The following is a 20,000-nucleotide window of genomic DNA, read 5'->3' as shown; positions in this document are numbered from 1 at the left end:
TAACACAGAACCACCAGTCGTCCGGAGAGGTTCGTAGTTTCCAGTGGTTGTTGTAGCTTGTGATAATGGCGGAAAACAATCCACAATTTCCGAGCGAATAAACGTCCTCCGTTGAACCCAAAGCAGGAACCATATCTTTGAAGGAGGAATCTGCGAAACACTTGAGCAGTTCGTTCGCTGGCTTTGCGACAAGCTTGCTGTCTTCAAACTTAGAAGGAATCAGGTGCTCGGCGAGTACCACGGAATTTAGTTTCAAACCATCAGCTGTCGTACACGAATCGATTACAGGCGACTTCGATTTGTTCATGGCCATGGTATATTAAAGTGTGAAAACCAAATTTTTAGCAGAGAATGAACTTCTTAGTGACCTGGCCTTTGAATGGCAACGAAGCTGGAGGTGACAGGTGACAGGTGACAGGTGACCTGGGCGCTTCAGTTCGAAATTTTCGAAACGGGGACAAATGGTACGGAAATTTCCTGGGAAAAGTTCCAGAAAATCCGGAAATCATTGAATATTCCGGGATGAAAGTCAAATGGAACGAAAATTTCCAGGAAAAATTTTTTCGAAAATGTGGGTATACCTCCCGAGGTTGTCCTATTTTGAGGGGGACATTGGGATTTTCGGTTTTGCGGTTTTGGCTATTTTTAGATCGGTTTTTCGGTTTTGGTGTTCATTGCGGTTTGCGGATTTTTCGTTTTTTAGCATTTGGTTTTCGGTTTTTATAGAAAATATGAGCGGTTTTTCGGTTTTGTTATCCGATGTGCTTTTTAGGTTTTCCTATTTTGTCCTATTTGGGTTCCGGTTTCTCTTAGATTTGAGTGGAAATTGATCTCGAATAGAGTGTTTTTTATTTATTCATTTATTTATTTAATCTTTATTTAATCACGGTACAATTCATCAGCAATATAAAAACCATATGTACAATTAAAAATTTAAAACCAACTATAGATAAAACTATGTAAACTACATTAACTATCTTACTCAATATCATACAATAAAAGCTGCTTTCCATGAATGCCGTGTTTAGAATAATGGCTTAGATAACCTCTTTAATCAGTCATTTGAATTGACTGAGGGACGCTGCTTTCCTTAGTTCTAATGGCAAACTGTTCCACAAAACTGCGCCACTGTAGCTAAAGCTGTTTTCTGTAGTATTTTGTGCGCGGTTGCGGAACATTTACCTTATTCACAGAGCCTCTCAAACAATTACCAGAATCGCGATGGACAAATTTCGAGCAGAGATACTCAGGTGCTAGTCCCTTTAGGGACTTAAATACCATTGTTGCTCTTTCAATTTGCCTTTGAGAGACTAGGAATTTCCATCTCAAGAGTTCAAATAAATTGTTGACATCAGCGTCATAGGACACTGGCTGCTCTGTTTTGTAGTTTTCGCAGTTTGTCCTGCAAAGTTACTCCACAGTTTCCCCAAACAATATTGCAGTAGCTCAATTTCTGAAGACGTCGCATGAAAACACTCTATAGCCAGGTATGTCACGGAAGGGGATCACGCGTGTCGAATGATGCCCGAGTTGGTGCGGAGTAGATGAAGATGAAGGACCCCATGAAGATCTGAACGAGCATGAAATGAGTGAGGAAGCTAGTCACTCTGATGAAGGCCAGCAAGAATTTGATGAATGTAGTGATTAAGTCAGTGCAGATGACAACAATTCCCAAGGCCAGCAAGATGAATTAGGGACATCGACGAATTTTCTCGTTGGTGCAACGTCGCGATATGCAAGGGCGGTGCTCGGAGAGGGGAGGGGGGGGTCCCATATAAAAAGGGGAGGGATGCTCGTCGTCTCGCCTGGAGGTGTAAATTTCGGATTTTGGTCTCACTTAGGGTGTTTGGGCAAAATGCAATCATATGTAGCCGTGAAGGTCTCCTTTACGGTTGCGCGCGAAGAAATATAAAAGTGTATATTTACACTTTTATATTTCTTCTCGCAGGTGAAAGTATTAGATGATAATACTACTGGGGGGCGGTGAGCTTCAATATTCGACTGCTGTTTTAAGTATCTGTTTATTACCACATTTAACCTTTGAGCAAGTTCCCGCTGCCATGTAAAACAAGGAACAAATTGTACCAGTTAGCTTCCTCAATGCAATCGCATGTTTTAGACCAAGATTAAACATTCCATTCGAATCTCCAAACTGACCTGTCTTAGTTATCAAATAGAAATGTTCAATTAGAGATTTTCGATTGAAGTTTCCGAAGATATAGCTTTTTGTAATTGCAAAATTGCAATTCTAGAGAGGACTTGTTTGCAAATTCTCCTAAGTTAGCTTGGCTTCACGGAAAATGAGCCCACAAAGTCCGGGCTCGAGAGAGCGGCAGAAATAAAGCCTATGATTTTAGCAGAACATTGTAGGGACATTGTAGCATTGAGCGAAACCTGGCTTCGAGATCAACCGCAGTTTTTGGACTATGTTTCTATCCCTGGCTTTGTTACGGAATTCCGGAACAGGGAAGGTATAAGGGGAGGTGGCGTCGGTGTCTATATTAAGGAAAATATCAATTATAAGCGCCGTCGTGACATTGAAAATGCCCACCCAGAACTTGAACATCTATGGATAGAGGTGCCTGGCCGCAATAAGTATAGTAGGGCTCTCGTAGGTGTGATCTACAATTCCGAGCGCATGCTCAGTCCTTCCAATTGGCTGAATAATTTAGAGAACTTACTTGGATACCTGACTGTGTACTGGGATGGCATGTTAATGCTTACAGGAGACATCAATACCGATATGCTTCGTCCTTCTGACCATCTAACGAAAAGGTATCAAGGTATACTGGATATGTTCGACCTTACACAGATTGTGAAATGGCCTACACGTGTTACAAGGACCTCTAAAACCTTAATTGATCACTTTATCACCAACCACTCGCAAAAGGTGACCAACACTGGTATAATTCCATGCTCTATTGTAAGTGACCACGATGCCATCTACGCATGCGTCAATGTACGGCTCCCTCGGTTCCAGCCTCGTTATAAATTTATCCGGGACATTAGGAACTTTAAAGAGGACGTGTTTAAAGAGGACTTTTCTACTCTTCCTCTGTCTGTTATATCCTACTCAGATGATCCAAACGAACAACTAGAGACACTGAATACACTAATTTCCGAGTGTCTCGAGAAACACGCCCCCTTGCGGAAGGTTCGTGTCACGCGACCACCCGCTCCATGGATGAAGGACCCATTGGTAGAGGAACTTCAGAAGAAACGAGATGCTGCTCGATTTACCGCTCACCAGACCAGCACTTATGCTGCTTGGCATGAGTTTCGTTCGGTCAGGAATAAATTAAAGTTGGCAATAAGAACTGCTCGGAAGGCATTTTTTAAGTCGCGCGAGGTTTGGAAAGATTGCTCGGGTGTCTCCAGTCCCAAAGATTGACAACCCAGTCTCTAAAGATCAACTTCGACCCATCTCAGTCCTTCCTGTTCTATCCAAGGTTTTTGAGAAGCTTGTGGCTATTCAAATGACGAATTATGCGGACCACGCCCATCTTCTTCACGATCGTATCTCTGCTTTCCGTAAAGGGCATTCCACCACTACAGCCTTGATGGGAGTTAGAGATGATATTCGCTATGCCATGAAAAGGAAAGAGGTCACACTTATGGTATTAGCGGATTTTTCGAAGGCTTTTGACACCATATCAGTTGGCAAGACCATCGTGAAGTTCTACAAGCTCGGTTTCTCAAAACCCTTTCTCAAGTGGCTCTTGAGCTATCTATCTGGCCGCTTTCAATTCGTGCAGATCGACGATAGGAAGTCCTCATACCAGTTGTCTCAGTAAGGCGTCCCACAGGGGTCCATCCTGGGACCGATGATTTTTAACTTATACCTATCAGATCTACACGAGGTCACTCCACCATCAAATGGAAAGCGACCAGTATGCAGACGACACCTCACTGTACAGCCATTCTAATGTCAAGGAGTTAGACTCAAGAGCTGCGGACATGAATGAGACTCTTGCAAGTACCATAAACTGGCCCCAGGACTCCAACTTGGCGCTGAACCCTGCAAAGACTAAGTGTATGTTGTTCTCAACTCCTCAGATGTCGTCTTACCATTCTCTAGCTGAACGTCCTATACATTTATCTGTAGGAGATAAACCCCTTGAGCGTGTTCACTCTATTAAATTATTCAGCATAGTGCGGCAGCCCTCTTCAATTCTCTGCCATCTGATGTTCAATGTTGTGATGATTTTAAATCTTTAAGTAAGCAAACATCATGTATTCTAAGGGAGCGCTGCCGGAATAGGGCGGCATGATTTCTTGCCGAGTTTAGATAATGTAGGTATATATTGTATGATTACATTTTACCGTTTATTACTTAGTTTTTTACAAATTTTTGATTAAGATTTATGTTAATTTCCTCATTTTACTTTTATATCAGGCGAAGAGCTATATCATGGATGTACTGATATTAAACCGTTATTATTATTATTATTATTATTATTATTATTATTATTAACTGGTGAAAATTATCGTCCAGATCTTCTTTTCCTAATACAGTCCAAGTGCCTATATATTCTAGAACTAACGGTTGGTTTCGAATCTAACCTTAAAAACAATGCAGTACGCAAAAAAGAAAAATACATAAACGTGGTCAAAGACATGAGAAGTAACTACAGATGTCTTAAATTTGTAAACCTTTCCATGAGCTCCCTTGGTGTTTTCTCCAACGAATGCTCTACGTTCTTAGAAATGATGAATGACATTGGCATTGACAAAACGCAACAACACTATATGATCAAAAAAATGATAAGTCTAGCCATTAGAGCAACATATTTTATATTCTGTCGTAGAAATAAGACTTGGGATAGCCCAGACTTAATAAAACAGGTTAGCAGGCGGGCAGCTGTATTTTGTACATGTTGCAGTCTTTTAATTTGCGATTGCTGTAGGCCAGGTAAAAGTACGTTACAATGATCCAACTTCGACGAAATAAAAGCATGAATAAGTACTTCAGACTGACGGTACGAAAGGAACTTTCTAATTTTAGCCATGTTACGAAGGTGGAAAAAGGCAGTTTTACAGATATTATTAATTTGTACATCCATAGAAAGCACTCTATCAAGCCAAACACCGATGTTCTTGGCAGATTTGCTAGCTTTAATAATATCGGCTCCGATCAGGATTGAATCTAGTTGGAGGTGGAGGACGGTGGCGAGCAGTCAGGACAAGGAGCTCCGTCTTATCCCCATTGATCTTAAGCTTGTTCACAACCATCCATTTTTGGACATCTTAAATGCACCTTTCAATTAATGATTTGGACTGTAAAGCATCTGCAGGGTTGAATGGCATGTATAAATGCGTGTCATCGGCATAGAAGTGAAACCCCATACCGTGACGCTTGATAACATTTGCAATCGGGGCCGTGTACATGCATGGAATACAAAATCGGTCCCAACACAGATCCCTGTGGGACACCACAGGCCAGCTTGTGCTTAGATGAACAATCATTCGCCACTCTGACGTATTGGAACCGATTTGAGAGTTATGAACGCATCCAGGCTAGGGCATTACCTTTGACACTGTAGCGACACTTTAGTCGTGTGAGTAATATTTGGTGGTCAACAGTGTCAAAGGCTGCTGAGAGATCCAAAAGTACAAGAATGACACAAGCATTGTCGTCAGTCGCTCTAAGTAGATCATCGTTAATTCGTGTAAGAATAGTAATAGTAATAATAGTCTTTATTGCCAAAAGATAAGAGTACATATCTTTTGTTACATTCTAATCGCCTATACACTCAATAAAAATCTACCCCAAAAATTAAACTAGTTAAACTACAAATGCATGATATAAAAACGACGTAGAAACTACATTATTTTGTGTTTAAAAATCAGTCTATTTACATAAGATGTCATAAATCGTTCGGTATTAACCTTGGGGAGGGCACACTGTTTTTTTCGCAAATTATATTTATTCTCTTTTTTCGGTGCTAAATTCGAGCCTAGTGGATGGTTATCTACAGAGGTAATAGCCTTTAAAATCTTACAGTCCTGTCTATATAAAAGATCCTTAATGGAAACGGGAAAAGAAACTGTGTCCCTTCTTGTATGCTGACTGAAAAATTTCAAGCAGATTTTTATCCTCGAACAGTGAGGCGTGAAGCTACTACCTTCTCGGTTGCTTTGGACACAAAGCGCAGGTTTGAAATAGGTCTGTAGTTCTGCTAGATTTCATGGTCTAATGAGTCTTTCTTGACTAATGAGTAATGATTCTAGCTTTGTACCATGGTGTCACGCAAGGTGACAATTTGGGAATTCTAAATGCTGCAGTATTTTAGAAACGAAAGACGTCATGGAACTGGATACTTGAAAAAAGATTTATTTTTAGGTCATCTTCAACCTCCTATACCTCTGGATTTGGATTGTGATTTGATGACGTCATTGCGAAAACCATCTTTCCTGCCAACCTCGACAACAAGGGAGGAGAAGAGAGAGAGCCTGGGTTCGAGATTGCTTTACTGCCCGTCTAGTCTCGCCTGTTAGGTATTATTTGGGTCAAATTATGTAGATATAACCACGCAAAGTAACCATGGACTACGCATGTCCACTCTGCCGTCACACTAGTCACGCACGGCGAGGAGGTGCAACGAATAATGGCGTAACTAGCAGGGTCATCTCGCAGCTCTTACAACGTCTCACCTGATTGGAGACCACCCTTGAGGTTTAACAAAAGAACAAATAACAGAAACAATGGACCCTAGGCCTAAAACAAAAGGGCCATTGTTTCTGTTACCCTAGGCCTAAAACAAAAGGGCCATTGTTTCTGTTATTTGTTCTTTTGTTAAACCTCAAGGGTGGTCTCCAATCAGGTGAGACCTTGTAGGAGCTGCGAGGCTACCGAACTAGCAACCGACTTTGAGGAGACTGCAAACGAAATGATATATGAAATGAATTATTGAACTGCGGATATGAAATCAAGTACAGCTACTATCCTCGCACTTATGAACGCAATTTTAGAAATTGCATAGAGAAGCCTGAAAAATTCAGGACTTCAACGGCGTTTAAACCCATAACCTCTGCGATGCCGGTGCCATGCTCTACGAACTAAGCTATGAAGCCTTACAGTTGGGAGCAGGTCAGTTTGTGAGGCTCATGTGTTCCCTTGAGAGGACTAAATGAACAAAATGTAGATATTTGAAGTCGGGCTATAGAAAAAAAGACCAATGATCATCGCACTTAACCAGGCAATTTTCTATCTCGTCTTAAGTTTGTAGAATGCAATGGTTAACATGGTCAAACATATGCCCATAATTTGGGTATACGACAACCATATTGCTCTATAAACGTTTTTTATTAAAATAACCGTGTACTTTGGACAAGGAATAAAGAGTCATTTCCTATCTCGTGGTTTTCTTTATGTTAGCCTCCTTGTCCGTGTAGGAAACCGCGTCTTAAGTTTGTACAATGCCATGGTTAATATATGCGCATAATTTGGGTATACGGTAACCATCTTGCTCTATTAACTTTTTTGTTAACCCTAACCCGAACCCTAACCCTTGTACTCTGGACAAGGAATATAGAGCCTCTTCCCATCACGTATTTATTTTTACAATAGCTTCCTTGTCCATGAAGGAAACCGACGGTCTTAAGTTTGTAGAATGGTATGGTTAATTTGGGTATACGATAACCACGCTGCTATATTAACTTTTTTATCAAAATAACTGGGTAATAGGACATGCAACGAAGAGCTTCTTAGCATCTCGTACATTTATTTTTTATTATGTTTACTCTCATCTGAATCCATTTCGTACGGAAATTATATTTCGTGCGTATTTGTCATTTCGGGAAGTTGTTTAAATGGGTAAGAATTGGTTTGTTTGAAAACGTTCGCAGCAATTTCAACTTGCCGCGATTAGCGCAGGAAAATTTCTGACCCTAGTCGGTATCGTAAAAAGCTGGACGGTTCAGGGGCGCGCAATTAGCCAATCAGATTCAAACATTTAAGTTTCCGGTTTGCTGGGATGCAAAAAAAGCTCTATCTCGGTCAGTAATTTCTTTCCATCTTGTTCATTCGTGCACGCGGGTGTGCTACTCGTGGAGCAAACTGTACTAGGTTTGCGTCCATAATTTGAAAAGTTCGATAATAGCAAGAAAAATTACAAGAAACAGTGTGAGCTTTGGAAAAGCTCTCTTAACAGAACGTGTTTGTACAGTAGGCTGAAAACGGCTTTAAGGTCATAAAAACACTCGGCTGATTCTATTGGACAGATTCTTGGATTTGGCAAGAAACACTAACGACATACAATTTCATTCTACCATGAAATATGGAACCAAACACTTCCTGCTTTGGCTGTAGCCAAAGTCTTTGTTCGTGGCGCCGACCAAAGGACTCCAGGGACGAGAATGGACTACAAGTTTGTAACACGAAACCTGCGCAGGCTTAGTTAATATGAAAGTGAAAGAAAGTTTTCGAGCTGCTCTTTTAACATGTTTCTTAATATGGTCGTTCCAACTAAAGTTAGTATTTATTAAAACTCTAAGCATTTTTGTACAATGTAGTGCCTTGCTAAGCTTGTTGCTCCATTACAGCCCGAGGCCCGGTCTTAAAGGATCGCGGACCAAGTTAAAAAAAAAAAAAGATAGTTTCTGTAATTGCTTGAATAAGCGCCCCGGAATTTATTTCATTTTTCACGCCTAAAGTGAGGCGCTTATTCGAGGGCAGCGCTTATTTGAGGGCAGCGCTTATTTGAGGACGGCGCTTCTTTACAAATCATGGACGCCACACAAATATTTCTGTACGGAGATTAACAGAAACTTATCATATGGCCCGTACGGCCCCACGCGCGCTCTCATTGAAAAACTATTGGGAAAATGCCCATATGAAGACCGTACGCATTAGCACGAGCAGGGCCGCAAAAAGCCGTACGGCCCTACTAGGAACACGTACTGCTCCGCGTGATTCAATTTTATGGGTTTTCGTCGCTTTTTCGGGCCAAATATTTTCCCGTCTGGCCCTCCCACTCCGTCAATAAGTACATAGTCTTTTGATAGTCACCATTTGACTCTTACGGCATTTTACTCAATGGACGAGCAGAGAAATACAATCAACTGAAGAATATCGGTTTTCATGCAAAGAAATTCCCGAAGCTGTGTTAGAGTTACTTTCTAGTGCTTCTTTAATTTGACGAAATTCCTCGAATAAGCACCGCATTGGGTCCGCGGCGCTTATTCGGGGCTGAAACTTATCTGCTTTTTTGTTCCAAATGCGGCGGTTATTCGAGGGCGGCGCTTGTTCGAGTAAATACTGTACTTCGCTTCTTTTATCGCATTTTAGGTGCAAAAATGTACTCTGTACTTGGTCAACAGTTGCTTGAGCCTTGCTCTGAAGTGCGTTAGCCATGAATTGTGATTCCGAAGTTTCATCATTCAAAGTACTTCTACAACTGTTAGAGGTGAAGAAATTGACAAGTCGAAGACAAACCAACAAGGAAAATCGTAACCCAAATTATGGACATATGATATGTTAACCGTCGCATGGAACAAACCTAATACAGTAACGAAACTACACGAAAAAGTGGGCTACGATAAAACAAATCCACGAGATGGCAAGAGTATATATTCCTATTTTTTGAACAAATTACTTAGTGTTTTAAATAAAAAGTGTTAGTATAGCATCATGGTTATCGTATGCCTAAATTGTAGGCACATGTTAACCATGGCATTTTATAAACTTAAGACGGTTGCCCTACATGGAGAAGGAGGCTAATATAAAAAAAAAAACCACTAGATGGGAAGAGGCTCTTTATTCCTTGTCCAAAGTACACGGTGATTTTAATAAAAAACGTGAATAGAGCAACATGATTATCGTATACCCAAATTATGGGCATATGTTAACCATAGCATTCTCCAAACTTAACTGAGACAGTTTCCTTCATCATCATGTAACTGCCATGGAGAAATGGGCTAATAGAAAACAAATCCACGAGATGGGAAGAAGCTCTTTATTCCTCGTCCAAATTACACGGCTATTTTAATAAAAAAAAAGTTAATAGAGCAACATTGTTATCGTGTACCCAAATTATGGGCATATCAACCGTGGCATTCTACAAAATTAAGAATGGGCATATGTTAACCATGGCACACAATGACGGCGGAAGCTTTTTATTCCTCGTGGAAATTACACGGTGATTTTAATTTTAATTTTAAAACGTTAATAGTGGAACATGGTTATTGTATACCCAAATTATGGGCACATCTTGACCATGGCATTCTACAAGCTCAAGGTGGCGTGGGCTAATATAAAACAAATTCACGTGATGCAAAATTGTCCAGTAAAGTGCGAAGATCATTTCTCATTTTCGTATATAGCCCGACTTTAAAGTTCTACATTTCTTTCATTCATTCCTTTCACGAGAACACATGACCCTAACAAATTGACCTGCTCCCGACTTTAAGGCTTCATAGCTTAGTTGGTAGAGCATTGCCGCCTTCTCTACGCAATTTCTAAAATTGCGAGGATCCAGACGAGGATCATAGCTCACTTGATTTCATGATATCCGCAGTTTAATATATGATTCATTTCAAAAATCATATCGTTCGTTGATCATTCATCATTGGAACATTTAAAACCACAAATTACCAGCTTCTAACATCAGTGTCTTCAGAGTTCAATTCAGAGTTAGAGCGTCGCACTGGCATACTGCGAGGTCACGGGTTCAAACCTGTTGAAGTCCTGGATTTTTGAGGCTTCTCTAAGCAATTGCTAAAATTGTGTTCATAACTGAGAGGATCATAGCCTCACCTGATTTTCTATGCTCACCGCAGCTCAATATATGATTCATTTCATGTATCATTTTGTTCGTAGTCTCCTTTTAAAGTCGGGTGCTACTATAGCTCCGCCATGATTCGCATATATTCCGAGCAGTGCACTTCCTCACCGGGCGTGAGTGGACATGCGTAGTCCATGGCTACTTTGCGTGGTTATATCTACATAATTTGTCCCAAATAATACTACACCTACTACAGCTACTACAGGAAACTACAGCTACTACACGGACTACAGCTACTACACGTACTACAGCTACTACACGTACTACAGCTACTACACGTTCTACGGCTACTACACCTATTACAGTTACTACACGTACTACAGCTACTACAGCTACTACACCTGCTACAGCTGCTACACGTACTAAAACAACTACACGCACTACAGGTACCACAGCTACTGCAGGTACTACACCTATTACAGGTAATACACCTGCTACAGCTACCACATCTACTACAGCAGCTACACTTACTACAACTACTACAGCTACTACAGGTACTACACTTACTACATCTACCACACGTACTACAGCTACTATACCTACTACACTTACTACTGCTACTATACGTACTACAGCTACTACACCTACTACCATCTGTAGCTACTTCACGTACTGCGGCTACTACATGTACTCCGGCTACTACATGTACTATATGATGGGTGGACAACTATGTGATGGCTTGACATGAAGTACCTCCCGCCAAAAGGGAAAATGGCGGCAAGGTGTTTGAAATACTGAAAAGTTATCGAGTCATCTTTCAACTTTTCTGTGACTTCAACTGAAAACTTCCTGTTTTATGTAAGTTGGAGTGAAGCTTTGAAACTTCAAAATGTGGTAAGCAATGTGAAGCAATGAATGCTCTGGAGGCCACAAGTGGCAACTTTTCTGCTGGGCTTAAACATGAAAGTGAAACTAAAAGTGAATTGGAGAAACAATTTGAACACGGACATCGGACAGAGGCTGAGGAAGCATTCCAAGGTCCGAAATTTGATCCCCCAGTTTAACGTCGAAGATACGCTGCCGTTTGTGAGCTTGTAAAGAAACACCAAGCGAAAAAGGTATCCGGAGAGGGAAGATATCTGTTTGCAAACTTAACTGGTTTATAGAGTGTAGTGTGAAGTGCTGGTTTTCTACCCCCATATGAACCATTAGCCCTACTAATGGAAATGGGCCCACACAAGGACAGAGAAAAACTCTGATCAGGGTGGGAATTGAACCCACGACCTTCGGGTTAGATCACCACTGAGCTACAAACATTGCTTTAATTTGTTAATATTCAAATTTACCAACCACAGGAGCTAAAGACCTTTTGTCGCGACAACCAATGAGGCTTTGGTTGGCACATTAATGACAATCGGTGACATCAACGATATCTTCCCTATATTGAAGATACAGCGGTATGCATCCTGTAGTAGATGCAGTGTACAGTATCTTTATTTTTTCCTTGTGGGAATTTTTGACTGTTGAAGTTACCGACTACAGCTTACCTGTCACACTGGGTACTTATTAGCTGGGACATACCAACTCTCAGGGTCTTAAAATATTCCTGCATTTTGTTATTTCAGCAGCAATTTATGATAAGACGAAGAAAGAAGTGATCCTCGCACTTATCTAATCATTAAATTTTTAAGCTCTAATTGCTTAAATACAGGCAAAAATTAACGATAAAAACCGACGTTTCGGTGTCTTCATGACGCCATTGTCAAGGAGAAATAAAAATTACAAAGTTTGCGGCGAGGTGTAACAAGAAATTAGCATACAGTGTTTGAAGCTAATTATATAAATACTTTTGCGCGAATTGAATCGCTTTGCACGTTCAGAGTGGGTTTTAGGTCTCTGATGAAAAGCATTTCATTCACCAAACAATCGAACTTATTTCTACACTTTTTCAGAAATGCTAAAACACCTCAGTAGGTCTTTTGGGACTTCGCTGAACCGAACCGTCGGTTTTTATCGTTACTTTTTGCCTGGCTTTGCATTACCAAATCTTTTTTGATAAGAATTGCTTAAATGGTTAAGATATTAGTCTCTTACAGACACCTGAAAAATTTAGGTGGCCTGAATGGGATTCGAACCCATGACCTCTGTGATGTCAGGGTAATGCTCTACCAACTAAGCCATGAAGCCACTCAGTTGAAAGCAGGTCAGTTTGTTGGGTTCAATTGCTACAACTGTGATTAGGACTTGACAAATGAAATGAAGTGTATATTTTTGAAGCACGGGGGTATAAATGAAAGAGAGAAGTGATCTTTTTGCCTAATCTAAACAATTAAAGCAATTGTCTTTTACAGACACCTTGAAAATTCAGATGGCTTGAACGGGATTCAAACCCATGACCTCTGGGATGTCTGTGTAAATCTAATGCTCTTATTACCAACTGAGCTGTATGAAGCCACTACCGTTGTTTAGATTAAGATAAGTGCGAGGATCACTGATCTCTTTCATCTATATAAATTATGACCCTAACTAACTATTGCTTAACAATCCACTTTTATCTTCAAAAGGGTAGTGTTCACAGAGTTTTTTATTTGAAAGAATAGGGTTAGTAACGAAACTGTTAACTAATCTACCAGACCTCCATTCATCCTTGAAGTTGCTCCCATTTATGAGTAAAATCATCTGCAATTTAATATGTCAGAGTAGAGTGACTCACTCTCAGGACTAAAAGGGTTAAAGGAGACAAAGTCTTTGACTGGTCACCAAGATGTTGTTAACCCGTTCATCCCTGAAGCAGCCCCATTGGCAAGTAAAATCGCCTGCTGTTAGAGCAAAATACAGTGTAGTATTACTTTTAGGAGAGAAAGGATTAAAAATCCACTTAGCATCTTCAAAGAATAGGGTTCTGAGTTTTTCTTATTTTAAAGAATGTGGTTGGTGCGAGACCAGTAGGGAGCGTTAAGCACACAAAACAATAGATTTAATTAGCAAAAACAATAGTTTTGCATGCCCTGCACGTGTATTTTACATTTTGATATATTTTTTTGCGGTTCTCGTCTTGACAACGACTTGAAATGATCAAATTTCGGGTCATGTACATGGAGGACTAAAGCACCTCACAATGAATTTTCTCTCTAATTTTCCACACTGTGATGATTCACCAATTTTATTCTTGGGATGTGGGCTCACATTTTCCATGCCGAGGGATGTGGAGTAATCGCAAAATTATCACAGTAACAGGAAATAATATTTTTAGACAGCATTCTCGTAGCCGTCATCGTACATTGCTTAAGGTCCCTGTTATCTAATATAACAAACCTTTCCTTTGTGAAAGGAACAACAACATTAAATTATTTTAAATTTATTCATTTTTTTATCGTTGTGGTCACCCAGTTGGAACAGGAGGTCATTGCTGTGGTCACCAACTGGAACAGGAGCTGGTTATTGAAAATACTCACTTGTTAGTTAATAATACGTAATACTGAATTCGTGAATTAAATGTTTACAATTGTATATTTGAAGTGCAGGTAATAGAAGAAAGGGATAATTTCAGCAATTGTCTGTTATCTACCGGTAATTAGACATCTGAAAGTTCAGCTGGCTTCAGCGGGATTCGAACCCATGACAGTCTGCAATGCCTGTGCAGCACTTCACCAACCAAGGATTACTTCGGCCTTTCAATAATTATTCATAATAATCTTTTTAAACCATTATCGTCTTCAGGTACTTGACTTTGGGTGCGCTGAGGCAAAACTCGTGAAAGTTTTAACAAGTCAAGAGCAGTTGACTCACTTGGAAGAGGTGGTGGGTGTGGATATTGATAGGGAACTTTTAGAGAGGAATGAATTCCGTATAAAACCTCTTATATCAGATTATCTGAGACCACGCAGTCATCCGTTCAAAGTCTCCTTGTATCATGGTATTTACTGAGCTTTTTGCACACTTGAGAACAACATCGAGAATATGATATTATTTCCACAAATGATTGATAGAATTATGAAATTATTCAGATAATTAATTTGCAGAAAATGAAATGCATGAGTTGAAGGTCATCACAGTTAAACAGTGTTCGAGCTTGAGCCCAATTTGGGAGATCGTCATGACCCCCTGTGAGGCTGAACTTGTAGTGTTACAACCCTACCCAGTCATTTTTTGCATCATGGTGAGTCATTTATGTTTTTCTTTCCCCGAATAAAAGGATTTGTAATCAGGAGTCTGTAAAATTTATTTGCGATGTAGTTTGAAGTTATTGTCACACTTTTATCATCAAGAGAAGTTACTTTGCAGTTTGAGCATAACAACTAGTAACTTTAAAGCAGTTTTGAAAAATGCCTGAAAAATATCCAGTCAGGCTAGATGTAGAATGGGGCTGGCATGGATTTGAGGCCTGTTCAAGCCTGGGTAACTTTTCAGGCCTTCTTCACAAATGCTGAAGTTGCTGCTTAACTGCGATGCTCTTCAACTAATGTACATGTAATATTCCTTGAAACTTGCTCACAATATTGCTGTGGACAAACGTTCAAACAATATTGCTTGAATTCCTCCTGAATTATGTCTCAATATACAAAACATGTAGCAAAACACTGAAACTGTTGCACAGAAGCTTATGGCAACCTTACATGTATAAGTCTTATGTTTTAAAACATGATAATGAAAGTAAAGTCAGATTTATTGCTACTTTTCATTAATTTTAAAATCAAAGGCAGAGTTGTGTTTAGAGAACTAATAATGCAAAGACTTTTCAAAAATCAATCAAGTGCAAAGAAGGTTGTTTTGTCTAAAACTAACTAATGATGACTCCGCCAACTACAGTAAATTACTGGTCAGTATCTGCATAATTTACATGTATCTCTCAGGAAACATTTGGGTTACATAATGTTGTGGTTTACGGTAATTTTTCAAAATTTTATTGAATGAGTTCAAAAGGTACCATCAGTCAAGGTGCTTTTATGGTTTTAGTTTAAATCAGATAAAACTAATTCCTTTGAAGTTATGTTCATGATAAAGAAATAATGCAGTCATTGACAAGATAAAATCACTGGTAAATTATGGACTTAAGCAGATGAACTACCTGTTTTAAATAGACAGTAGTTGACAATTTTTGTAAAATGCTGTTTCCAAGTAAGATCATAGGATTAATTAATACATGCTAATTTTTTATATAGAATTATATGATTTTTCAAGCCATAATTTTCCTCCCTTAGATACAGCAAACGCGTGGTTGAAGACTTGGCGTTTTAAACTATTATAGCTTTTTATGGTCTCAATATTATTAAAACATGTAAAAGGCTAAAATGTAAAACATTACAAATTTAAAATAGCTAGTTTAATTAAAAGTGGGAAGATAGAATTACAAGGTTCTGGTGGCCACTTTCAAAGATTTTGGTGTAGTTATTTTTCTTTTTGTATTTTGTTGTTTTAGGTTCAGTCGCTGAAGCAGATGAGAGATTTGTTGATTTTGATGTGATTGCTTGCATTGAGCTGTATGTTATCATTTACAATGTATAATTCTTTACATGACCCATTTTCCTTTGTCCCTATACTGGCTCATTGTGTCAATCAAACACCTCTTACAGTATTTACTATTAGCAATTGTCTGAATTGATGGGAGTGGGATGGACTGACATCCATTGTAGTAATTGTTCCTGTTTTGTTTTGGTGGTACAGCTTTGTTGGAAGTAGTTGGTTGTATAGCTCAAAGGTGCCCACGATAGTATGCGTGGGGGCAAGCCTCCTTTAAAACCAATTATTTGCCAGGTCTTCATCCGCCTACCAAGAACTTCTCTTGCCAGTGCTGGTCTCGTATCGCCTGTTCTCTCTTACTCTGTTCTTTCTTCCGCCATTCGTAGGCCTTCCCAACTGCCTACCTTGATCATCTCTCCTACCTCCTTGTAAATCTCTGGGTCAGGGTACATGTATGTGACCTCTAGACTTAATGCCCATCTTGGCTGCATATTTCGTTGCATTCTTTTTGAGAGGTTTGTGTTCCCTTTTGAACACAATTCTCTTCAAACATTCAAACCATGGACATAGTATCATCTTGGTTCGAGAAGAGCTTGACAGCGACCTTCACTTTAGTGACCTTGTACTCAGACTCAACAGACCTCAGGCCTCTACCTCCAAATGTTCTGGGGAGGTAAAGAAGCTCCGTAGAAGCTGATAGATGGCTGCCACTGCTTTCTTTGATTACCTTCCTTGTTTCTCTATCCAGTTGCTGTAATTCGGAAAGAGGCCATGTTTGCGTCGGCATAGTGTACGCCAGGATTGGTACTGGTTAGAAGCAATCACTTTTTGTGATAATCCAACGGACAAGTGGTCCAGATAACAGATAGCCTTTGAAGATATACTTTAGATGCTCCATACAGCACCAGCTCATCTTCCTGCTTTGTGTTCTCAACCACTACTAAGCACTCCTAGAAATTTGTAACTCTCTCCTTCTTTTAGGGCCTTTGTAACGTGAGTGTCCCTTACTGTGTCACCTTGATCACTGCTTAGTAAACTGCACTTGACATGAACTACAGAGCATTTTTTCTCATTCCATACTAGCCCGATATCTTCCATGGCTCTTTTGGTTGCCTTCATCATTCTATCTAGCTTGCTCTGTGAAGATGAGAAGATTTTCAAGTCATCAATATAGAGCAAGTGCATAATCTTGCCCACAACAGGTCTTAACATCCTGTACCCCTCCTGTCGGAAGCTTTCAACGTCCACACTATACAGTGTACGGTTGATACAAAGCATGGAAAGCCTCAGGCTCAGGGCGTGAGCTTGGGGTAGCCCTTTATTATATAAGTGGATGATGTCGGAAGTCTTGCAACCTTCCTTGGTCATTGCTGTAAATCATTTATTCCAACTCTTACATAACCTACCAACCGTTTCACACATCCATGCTGGGAGTTTATGTAGCCTCATCATCTCAACCAACCACTGGTGGCTGACAGAATCGAATGCCTTTCACACAACGATCCAAGCCATGCTCGTATTTCTCTTTGCACTCCGACTATGTCAGTAGACCATAATTCTTATCTATCAGGTTACCCATAGTCCGACTGCATTTTGTCCTGGCACCTCACTGCTCACTCTCTAGTAACCTGTGTTTGTCCAAGTGCAAATCCATAGGGCGTAGCAAACGCGATGTAAACCACTTATACTGGGTGTTAAGGCATGTAATTGGTCTCTGATTCTCGCTGGAGAACATACCTGGTTTCGAAATCAGGGTTGTTTTTTCCTCAGGGAACCACTCTGGATAATCCCTTTCTCCGCGAGCAATAACTTCAAAGCTAGTCGCAATCCCTTTGTGAAGACATTCGGCCTTTTTCCACCAAAAGTTTGCCATTCGGTCTGAGCCTGGCGCACTCCAGTTTTGCTTTTTCTTGATCATGTTTGCACACTGGTCTTCGCTTAACTCAAAACTCTCCTTAGACTCCCCTTCCTTGACAGCTTCCAACCAGCCCGGATTTGTATTTGGGGCGGCTGATCTCTCTTCCCATAGAGCCTTCCAGAAACTACTCGCCTCAGTGATGTTTTCAAACGAAAGGGCGTCTTTGTTTTCCCTTGATCCTCCAGGAACTTTATATCCTCGGATTGGTGTTTTCTGGGTCTTCTTTTATCATTTCCGTAAAACTTGCATAGACACTTTCTGGGTCTGCTTGCATGAGACTATTCAGCGACTTAGACTTGTCTTGCTTTTGTTTCTGATAGAAAACTCTTTTTGCATTCTAAGGTAAGACTTTTTGTTCTCTACCAGTTTGACGGGAGATGCGACAGAAAGTTTTCCACATTCTTTCTCCAGAACTGTTCTTCTTCCCTTCCTTCTTTATCTTTACTTCCCTACAAGCAGAGGTCTCTTTTCTTTGTCCGTTCGCTGGACTAATGAATACGGGAAAACAGACCTCTGCCATGAGTTGAAACTGCGCGGCAGTTACTAAGAGACCAAATCAAAATGTGATACTTCATGTTGTGTGGGCTCATTTAACAACAGCAGAATTATCGTGAAGCAGTGCACTGCATGTAGATGCAGCGGGCTCAAGTCACAGTCAGCAAACATGTCATGGGTTCCGAGACTGCAATTGAGATCTCGATCCTTTCTTATTTTCTTTGCTTTCAAAACAAATGCGTCCTTAAGCTTTTGACTAGATGTTTTTCTACTTGGCCAGTCATTTGCTATGCCTGAGTTCTTCCATCCTTTATAACCCAGAAAGGCGACAACAACCGAATAGAGAATGCGGTTGACTAGCCATAGATACGCAAAGGGACTGTTAATTGGAATGTTCCGCTTTATGTCTAAGAAGTTCATTTATTTAACAGCTGCGTTAATGTTGAAGATGTCAGCACTTGTTAGCTTTTGTTTAACCGTAGTATCGACATTGCGCGTGAAATCACCAGTCGTTGGGACCATGGATGCAAAAATTGGTGTCGCACCCATCTACCTGTTGTGGCTTTCAGGCGCTCCCCTAACCTTGGAGACCTGCTGGTTACAGCTAAACTGTCCCCCAATGTAACTCATTCTAATTCCACACTTCCTTCCGGTTCTTTTCGCTGTTGCAAAAACTGCGCTACCTGTCCTTACATTTTCCATCGACTAACCAACTACAAATTCTTCTCTACTGGCGAAACGCGCTCCATTAATTTCCACATAACTTGCGAAACTAAAAACCTTATCTACATGATTCAATGCAACAGATGCCATCTACAGTATATAGGAGAAACTAAACGACGTTTAAAAGACCGTTTTAATGAACACCGCCGCACTTTAGATAACGCTAACACCAAATCCAAACCTACTACAGTCGCAGAACATTTCCTCTCCTCTCCCCACAACATCTCTAAGGACATGCAATTAATTCCTATCAAAAAAATATTTTCTAACAGAGAATTGATCCGTAAGGCCAGGGAAGCTTCTTTGATTTCAAAAGGCAGGCAATTGATCCCAACGGTCTTAATATCCGCGAAAAAATGTATTAGATTTCAGTTTATTATTTTGAGTGATTTCCGTTATTTTCCGTGACTCTTAGTATTTGAATTCAAATTCGTTGTAACTGCCATGTTTTATCACATTTTTCCCAGTATTACGTCAGCATCCATTTACTATATATATATGTACATAGAAAGCAATTCAATGTAAACTCTCATTGTACCTGAAGAAGGCTGGTTTGGCCAGCCGAAATACAGTACACCACTAAAATCAAATCTACGTTGTATCGGCTCTTTCTTAAAATATTCAAATTTAAGTGTCTCACCTTATTTTGGAGTATCCATTCTAGTCACAACCAATATTGT

The 20,000-nt window shown here is 40.1% G+C and overlaps 1 protein-coding gene and 1 long non-coding RNA gene across 2 annotated transcripts in view; one reads left to right on the top strand and one right to left on the bottom strand.

Moving 5' to 3' along the window:
* LOC137984401 (uncharacterized) overlaps positions 1 to 338 on the bottom strand; it is a 3,030-nt gene extending 2,692 nt beyond the window's left edge. Inside the window, exon 1 of the mRNA XM_068831582.1 lies at positions 1 to 338. This exon is cut by the window's left edge and continues 2,692 nt beyond it. Within this exon, the coding sequence (XP_068687683.1) occupies positions 1 to 313 (313 nt within the window). The 5' untranslated portion in view covers positions 314 to 338.
* Positions 339 to 11,490: 11,152 nt separating this feature from the next.
* LOC137984500 (uncharacterized) lies at positions 11,491 to 16,098 on the top strand. Its single transcript, XR_011119120.1, has 3 exons — positions 11,491 to 11,842; positions 14,445 to 14,640; positions 14,747 to 16,098. It is a non-coding gene; the product is annotated as an uncharacterized lncRNA (long non-coding RNA).
* The last annotated feature ends 3,902 nt before the right edge of the window (positions 16,099 to 20,000 follow it).

The sequence above is a fragment of the Montipora foliosa genome, chromosome 2 (genome assembly GCF_036669935.1).
Source record: "Montipora foliosa isolate CH-2021 chromosome 2, ASM3666993v2, whole genome shotgun sequence".
NCBI lineage: Eukaryota > Metazoa > Cnidaria > Anthozoa > Scleractinia > Acroporidae > Montipora > Montipora foliosa.
Note: the sequence above shows the minus strand (reverse complement) of the source record. Positions and strands in the feature narration are given on the sequence as shown.